We start from the raw sequence: 8,627 nt of genomic DNA, 5'->3' as shown, positions 1-8,627 counted from the left end.
AATAACAAATTGAAAAAGAATAAAAAAAACTAAGAGAATTAAAAAGAAAATAAAAAGAAAAAAAATTAAATAAAATGAAAAAGAATCAAAAAGTTCAAAAATGAAAAGAAAGTAAAGAAATAGAAAATGTGAAAAAAATCCAAAAAATTTTTAAACAAAAAATAAAGACTCAAAAAATTAAAAAAAATCAAATTTGATAAAATTTTACTAAAAGTGAAAAAAAGACTAAAAAAAATGAAAAAAATTAGGAAAAATTAAGAACTTATAAAATTAAAAATTTAAAAAAATAAAAGAATAGAAAAACATGAACAAAGTACAAGATGAAATAAAGTAAAAGAACAAAAAAAGTCAAAAGTGAAAAAAATGGAAAAACACAAAAAATGAAACAAGTTAAAAAAGGAAAACGCACAGAAACTCACTGAGAATTTGCCTGGATATATATTAAACCAGAACAGCCATCAAAGTAAAGTGTTCTGATTCAGTAGTTAGCAATAAAATTCCGGCTTTAACTGAAACATATAGAAAGGGAGCTATTTCGTTACTCCAGCCTATAGAAATAGAAGACTAGAATGCCGACTTGGTAACGCGATGTGACCCAACCATAGGACGCAAGATGGTAGCAATAGGTTGGCAAAAAACTGCAAGGTGATAAGGAAGTACTTCGTGTTGCTTTTTTCGGACGATAGTTTTTACGATTTAAGATGGCTGTGTCGTGTGCAGCGTATGGTTGTGAGAACAGGTGTATACCGAAGAAAGACTTGGCAGAAGGGCAGCGGAATTGTTCGTTTCATAGGTGAGAGAACAGAATAGCGTGGAAGTAGAGCTGTGGATATGCTGGTCATGCGCAGGCCTATAAACCAGTTCTCTTGATGCAACTTGTCTTGATGTATACCGCATGACCTTGTAGTTATTTTGAATTTTCTTTGACTTTTGAAGAAGTTTAACTTGAAATAGTCAAGCTTTAACCGCATCTTTTCTGCCAGCTCCTCAAAAAATAAAACAAGGCCGAGAAACTACTTATGAGCTTGGACGTTGGTTGCCTAAAAAGAAGAGGTCTTACGGAGAATGCCTTAATAAAAGTAAAAAAAATCGTCCAATTAATTGTTAACATAAAATGATAATATAGTCTCATGGCGTTTTTTGTAAGTGATTTTTATGTGATGATCAAATACTAGAATGAAATGGACAAGTTTTGTAGCGTGTGAGCGCTAGAAGAGGGAATACTCTATAAGTGTTAAACCTCACAATTCAGACTAAATAAATGTAGTGAACCTCTAAAGTGACAATTTAAAAGGTTTATTTGAGATTTTGTAACAAAAGCCTGACAAGAAAGTTTATTGGTGTATGTCAGAAGGTTGTTTTCAAAAAGAAATTTGAGGGCTCTTTGCTAGCTCTTTGTGCCAAAATATGAATTATGTGACAAAAAGTCATTTAGATAGTTTTTAGATCATGTTTTCTTCAATCAGAATTTTATGGTTTGATAGATTTCCTCAAAAAAATGAAGAGCTTCCAAGAAAATGGTTGGCAGCTTTGTAAAGAAAAGATTGGCACCCATTCCAGTTAGCAAGAATATGCAAATGTCACTTCCTTCCCACTGATTACCGCTATGACACATCTTTACAAGATGCTGCCTCATTGAAAATATTCATGAAAATATGCTGTTCCGTCAATATTTAATTTTCCTGACCATTCAAAGAAAAACGTAGTGCCACCGCGATCTGTTCCTAGAAGAATCATTCAATCCAGATCTGCTGATCCACCTCTACCAAGTTCAAAGCAATTAAGACTGGAACGTAGTTATGCCTCAAAATCATCCCCAAGAAAAGCAAAAAATTTGCATCAAGAATAATTTTTAGAAAAAGATTTAATTATCAAAAATGTTTGGAAGAAAAGTATTAGAAAGCAAAAAGCCACAGGAGCGCTGATTGCAAGTTTTAAATAATATAAAATGCTCTCCTTAGGGTCCGCAGTTCATTTTTGGAAAGTTTCAAACATATGACATTGTCATATAAACAGATCAAAATGTTCGTCATACTCAGATAAGATAAAATAATATGCCATTTTGTTCCATTTTTATAGCTCACGTGGTTATAGATTTGTTCAGAAAGATCTACATTTGCCTCACCTATTAACAGTGAGATCATGGTCAGTGGATGTTGAATGTGAGCCAGGATTTTGGCAAAAACCACTTGACTTTGTAGAGCAAAAAGTAAATGAAAGCCTGAAAGACTGTTATGAGATTGTTGGTGAATTTTTAAAATTTTGTTGATTTTCAAACAGGGAAATCTCATTTTAAACTCTCATTGGAAGACTGTTTTCATGTTGGTGAGAAACCTAGACTTCTGTTCATTTCAATCTTCAATTTCTGGCACTTATCTTTGACCTCCGTTATAATAAACAATCAAACGGCGAATAAGCAAGTTAGGCTTGCTCAAAAAGCAAGATTCTTCGGTAAAACAAATGGGACAAAAGTCAAGCTTGCCAAAACGTTTTCTTGCCGCTGCGTTTGTAAAGGTATTGGCTTGTTATATGTTCACGGCACTGGCTAGAGTATTGTTAAACATTGTTTTTGGGCTTATTTGCTAAAAATAATTTGTATCAGTAGATGTCACTTCGGTTTATAATAAGTTAGACGGCATTTCTCTATTTCGTGCGATCTTAGAATGCTCCTTTTATTCTTTTTCTATTCTATTTCTATTTTATATAAGATTCTAAAATAGATTTCTATCTAAAACTTTGCCTAACAATAGCTGATAATCTGATTTTTCATTCTGCCTTTAAATGTTAAAAAGCATTATTCCCTGACTGATAATCAAATCTTACAACTGATGATGTCACTTCATCGGCTTCAATCCCCCTCCCTTTTTTGCAAATGAAAAAGCTTTTAACAAAACATCTAAAAATGAATACATGTTGAAGTAGAAGTTGGAGGTAACACAGCAATCAAGACAAATTGTGATTCAAAATTGATCTTTAGTTGATTCAGGATGTAGCCCTACAAACCCAGGGAGATGTGTATATCAGAAGGCACCAGTGGCACATGAAGCTTTACACCAACATGACAATCAAACTTTAAGTTTCCTGTTTCTACCCTATAGTGCATCTAAATGTTTGGCAATAATTATAGGCTGAGTAGCCTGCGCGGAAAAATTTCCTACATGAAATAGTAGTCTGCACGCAGGCTAAGGCTGGGACCCTCAGTGAGGTGACTCCCCTATTTATTTGATGAGAGAAGGCTGGGCTCCGCACGTGCACAAACAAGAGAAGCCAGTGAAAATAAAAGTTTATACATTTTGGAGATGCAAATGTAACCACTAACAAGAAACATCGAATCCTAAAGAACACTTACACCAATAACTTTTATCCCTTTTGGCCTATGTATTAAAAGAAACGGTGCTGAATCTACCTGTAAAACTAATCTTCTAAGATAGGGCAATTTATATCCGTTAAATGATTTTATTATTATGATTTCTCCATCTGTGGTTCTTGGTGAAGTATTCCCGAAACAATATTTTTGACAACTGCTTTTTACCTAGCAGAAAAAATTTTGAAAAAAATTAAAAGCCCGTTTACAAAAACAACTTATAGCTTAAAACCTTCGAAATGTACACAGCAAACTGACACAGTATAGCTAACCTTTCAAAAATATGCCAATTTCCGTCTATTTGTCCAAAAATATGGTTTATTTCCATCTGCCTTGCAAATTCCTATACTGGGCCCTCATGCGGAATCGTCTTTTTGGCAGTATTTCTGCTTGAGTGATTTTGCCTCAACTGAAAACAGCCAGTTAGACATCTAGCGCCTTCGGCGCTTCTATATCATTGACGTTTTCATGCTATGTTGGACTCGTTACTCCTTCTAACTATATTACTTTATATCCTTCTTTCTGCCTCCTCTTGCCTCAGTTCTTCTCACACAGTCATTCGATTGTGTCAAAGGTGTGTTTGGCGGGGTAAAAAACTAAGTAAGTTTTCTCCCTGAAATCAAACACAAAGAAACGAATTGCATCAATGGTCAGGCAAGATAAGGGCTGATGCACTAAAAGCCCAACATGTTTTCCACGAGATTGGGCTTCGTTCATCATAATTTAGGGGTCTCTGTGAAGGAATTAACTGTATTCTACTCAGGGAGGATAGCTTTTATTGTGAATTGGACAGACATTTTCATTTCAGATAGCATTTTGAACACAATTGGATACATATTCATATTTAGCCAACTGAAGTTGTTTATTATTTGGAGCTCAGGGCAGCTTATAATTCAACTTTTCGGCATATAGTCTCATTTTGCAAACATATATTTTGAAAGGTTTTTAAATATTGAAGCTATTAATGCTTTTTTGAGTTTTTTGAGTTGATTCCTTCAAGAAGTTATCATTTTATCACGAGTTATCATCTGATTGTTACATTTTCATCAGAAAATTCCATCACCATTTACAAAAATTCAATCACCATTGTTGTAAAATGTGGGCAGTTATAATTCAATTGATAGAAATGGTTTTCAAATAAAAGACTCAATTGACATTCTAGAAACTTTCACTGCATGATTCGTCATCAGTTTCTTTTTCCTGACCACGTTCTGTAACCTCTTCTTCTGCAGTTATCTAGGGAAAGATTGAAGATGTAATTAACTTTCAAAAGTAAAAGACACAAAGAAATGAGATAATTCAAGAGCCTATGGATTTTAATTCTGTTTTCGATATAAAGCCTGACTGAAGAGACCACATTGAACGAGGTGTACCAGACTGAAACCGGAAATCTTGCACAGGATTCGAACTTTGAAACTAAAATAATGAAAATGATGCAATATATTCGGTCTAGAGCAAATTTCTAATCGGAATTCAAGAATATGACAACAAACGTGTCTTTGAAGTAAGAGAATTTTTAGAAAAATGCGTTGTGTCCTGGAACAGGATTCCCAAAGAGCTAAAAATCTTGCTTAGGGAAAGCTTACACAGGTGCAGCTGATAAAAACCAACGTTTTGCTTTCAGGGCCAATCTTTTAACCGATAGCAAACTGTTTCTGACTTTGTGGAATTTGGATGGCGAGTGATAGATGGCGAAGTACAAACAGTGACTCGAAAATGAACAGCTTTCTATACCTTAAGCATTAAAGACCTGCCACGAGTTGGTTAAGTGCAGTTGCACGGGAAGTTATGAACAATGTGAACAGAACTGCCTCAATATATTGGAAACTATGTTGATCCGGAAAAATGAATAGTTAGTTCACACGTCGTATTATCAATTTGACATTTGTGCCCACTTCTAAAAAGTGAATCTAGGGAATTTTAGTGCTAACTCCGTTCTTAAGCAGCAAGATACATACGAATGTTTATATTTTACGTACTTGGTAATGGAACTTTCATTGATTGCATTTTATCATCTATTACAGTATGAGTATGAGACAGAATAAACATTTCAAAAAAGGAAACGGGGGAAATTCAGATCGCATATGAATATCAAATTTCGCTGAAATATACTTGTTACATCGCTCACAAGTAACTTCCTCATTTTCATGACTGGGACAAAGTTGATTGTTCTAAAAATAACAATTGGGTTATTTATAGACCTCATTTGCTTGTCATGACATATCAAACTTCACATTATATACGAGTATCAAATTTTGCAGACAAAATCTCGTTGAGTTGCTCGTAAGTGACTTTTTCATTTTGAGGACTGGGACTAAGTTCAATATTCTTAAAGAATAATTTTGGGTGTTTTATAGACCTTTTCGTTTGGCATGACATTTCACACTTCAGATTGTATATGAATATCAAATTTTGCAGACAAAATCTCGTTGAGTTGCTCGTAAGTGACTTTTTCATTTTGAGGACTGGGACTAAGTTCAATATTCTTAAAGAATAATTTTGGGTGTTTTATAGACCTTTTCGTTTGGCATGACATTTCACACTTCAGATTGTATATGAATATCAAATTTTGCAGACAAAATCTCGTTGAGTTGCTCGTAAGTGACTTTTTCATTTTGAGGACTGGGACTAAGTTCAATATTCTTAAAGAATAATTTTGGGTGTTTTATAGACCTTTTTGTTTGGCATGACAATTCACACTTCAGATTGTATATGAATATCAAATTTTGCAGACATAATCTCGGTCAGTCACTCGAAAGTGACTGTTTTTCATTTGGAGACTGGAACCGAGTTCAATGTTCTAAAAATAGCTGTTGGAGGTATTTTTCAGCTTGGATTTGTTTCGAATCATATTCTACACCTCAAACTACAAAAGTAATCAAGTTTTCATGCTGATATCATATTTTGCAAGATTGTTGCAAGATTTTGATATAAGCGACCTAACAAGAGACTCTCATCGAAAGGGATCAAATACCCTTCATATAAAACCGTGACAATGTTGTAAACCAGCTTTTTGTTTCCAATAACTGAGGGACCAAGTGGTTTGTACAAAGCTGATGCTCGGGTCAAATTGGTCAACTTTAGCAAACAGTTTGTGCTTTTGGTCTGATCTGCTCGATTCAATGTCCACTTTAGTATTGCAGACAAATCTGACGCAAAACATTTTATGCCACCAATTGTTTTTGCGTCGAGATTGAGGGTCTGCTCGCCCGTCTGATCAATAGCTACCCTTTAGGGCACTTTGTGTGAGCTAGAAAGGACATTCCTTTTTACCCAGAAAAACTTTCAGACCTGAATACAACTGTTCCAGTTGCTCTAAAACTGCAACATAGCAATCACGGTATTTGCATTGAAAACTCTGGTCTCTTTTAATATGCTCGTGATCCTACATACATACATACATATATACATACGTTGATGTGGACCTGCAGCTACAGCTTAATTACTTTTTTATAAGTAAAAAAACTAAAAGAAGGGTATATCCTGTGAAGCCACGATAAATGAATTTGGTATTTGTGCATCATTCTCTGTGATAAACCGCCCTAACAACAGCCGCTTTAAAGCTTTTGATAACGCTTAACTGTCCAGGGCCAGTGGTAATGGCTCCTTGACAAAGCGCCATTCAGACTTCCGGAACAACAAACATTTGCTTCAAAAAGCGCACCTTCAGCGCCTGATCCACCAACTATCTAGCCAATCATTCAAAAGTTGCCCTTCGTGTAATGTAAGTCTCCAAGGTGTATCAAAACATTCTTGAATTAATTTAAAAAGTACCATGTTACCTTGTATGCATTCATAGCTGCATCTACATCTAATGTTACCTGAGCTGACAGTTTTCAAAGATAGGTAAGGTATCTGTAGATCGTTAGAAATTCAGTGAACTTTGACTCGATTGGTGGCAGATATGTCATTTCCGTTTTCTCGATGTTGCAAGTGACGACATCTTTCTCGCTAAAGTGCACCAGCCAATGTACACTTACGTTCGAAAAGTACTGCACTACTTATACGAACGAAAAAAGGCGACAGAGTTTTTAACAATATGACCTTCAAAATTCAAACGACTTTTGTGAAGTCATCAGTAGTCGGTTCAAAGTTCCAAACCAATCAAACATAACTTTAAAACATTGGCAACATTTCAAGTTTCAATTTTGAGAAAGATTTATTTTCAGAATATTAAAAATACAAATTTTGTATTGGTCAGTCTTGAAGCTTTGAAACCCTTGTACGACTTGCTAAATTTTATCAAAAACTTTTGAGGCAGTCTGTTTTATATGTCGCATGTTGATTTTAAAAAAAACATGACTGGCTTTTAATTTTGCAGAAAGTGACACCTTAACGGCATTTGTTTTATGAGGACTTGGGTGTCTCTGTTTGCGACTGTTAATTGCAGAAAGTTTGGTATTTCCATTCAACAAAGAGATAAAATGTTGTTTTGAGCAATTAGCAGCATTTATTGTTTCTTGAACAATATTGCAATTGACTGGAAAAAAAATGAAAGGAAAGACTAGTTACATATTTTATCAATTTACTTCTTTTGTAAGATTCTTCGAAATTAGGTCCTTTGCAGTACAAAAAGCCTGTGAAAATGAGTATCTTTGAGTTTGCCTTAATGAAATCTTATAAGATTGTGCTTAGGAAACATTTTTTATTGCAATTTTCTTACAGGTACTCCTTTCACCATAGCTTGCTTTTTGTGATTTTCAGAGGTCGGCATGGTTCGGAAATAAAAAAATGACAAGCGTATTTTCTTGTTTTTTATTTTCACAGCGTGGCGGGTGGTGCAATACTTTTAAAATGTAAGTGTAATTAGATACTATTTGTTTCGAGGAATTAGGCTTTCTCAAGATGATCCACAACAAGTAACTCTTCAGGAAACCTTCTTTGCTAAACTTGTCTTTTACCAAGACTCCTGGCAAAGTGGGGGGCTCCATCTTGGCATCTACGATAATTTTGTCAGGCTCATTTTCAGGCCATTCTAGCCTTCTTTTTAGCGTTTGTTCAAACTGCACTGACAATTGGGGTAGCTCAGAGATGTTTGATTCCTCTTGGAATGCAACCATGTGTCTTGAGTAAATTGCTCCATGCCCAGTCTGAGTTTCGATATTGATGTCAAAATAATCAAACCAGAAAAACCTTAAAACGATGCCCAAGGAGGTTTCTAGTTTTGCAGGTAATTCTAGCAGTTGGGCTTCCTTAGTATGGGAAGTTTCGATTCCATAGATAAGGTGGTAGCCAATAGAATGACAAAGATGACTAACGATCT

The 8,627-nt window shown here is 34.8% G+C and overlaps 1 protein-coding gene across 2 annotated transcripts in view; it reads right to left on the bottom strand.

Moving 5' to 3' along the window:
• Positions 1-300: 300 nt before the first annotated feature.
• LOC135696555 (Fanconi anemia group D2 protein homolog) overlaps positions 301-8,627 on the bottom strand; it is a 101,737-nt gene continuing 93,410 nt past the window's right edge. Inside the window, exon 41 of one of the 2 annotated variants that reach the window (XM_089112490.1) lies at positions 301-4,600. In XM_089112490.1, the coding sequence (XP_088968616.1) occupies positions 4,523-4,600 (78 nt within the window). In that variant the 3' untranslated portion in view covers positions 301-4,522. The remainder of the gene's footprint in view (positions 4,601-8,627) is intronic. The other variant, XM_065215983.2, reaches the window with a different exon arrangement.

The sequence above is a fragment of the Rhopilema esculentum genome, chromosome 14 (genome assembly GCF_057945365.1).
Source record: "Rhopilema esculentum isolate cy_ngs chromosome 14, ASM5794536v1, whole genome shotgun sequence".
In the NCBI taxonomy this organism is placed as follows: Eukaryota; Metazoa; Cnidaria; class Scyphozoa; order Rhizostomeae; family Rhizostomatidae; genus Rhopilema; species Rhopilema esculentum.
The sequence above is the reverse complement of the archived record's forward strand: the minus strand, read 5'-3'. Positions and strand labels throughout refer to the sequence as shown.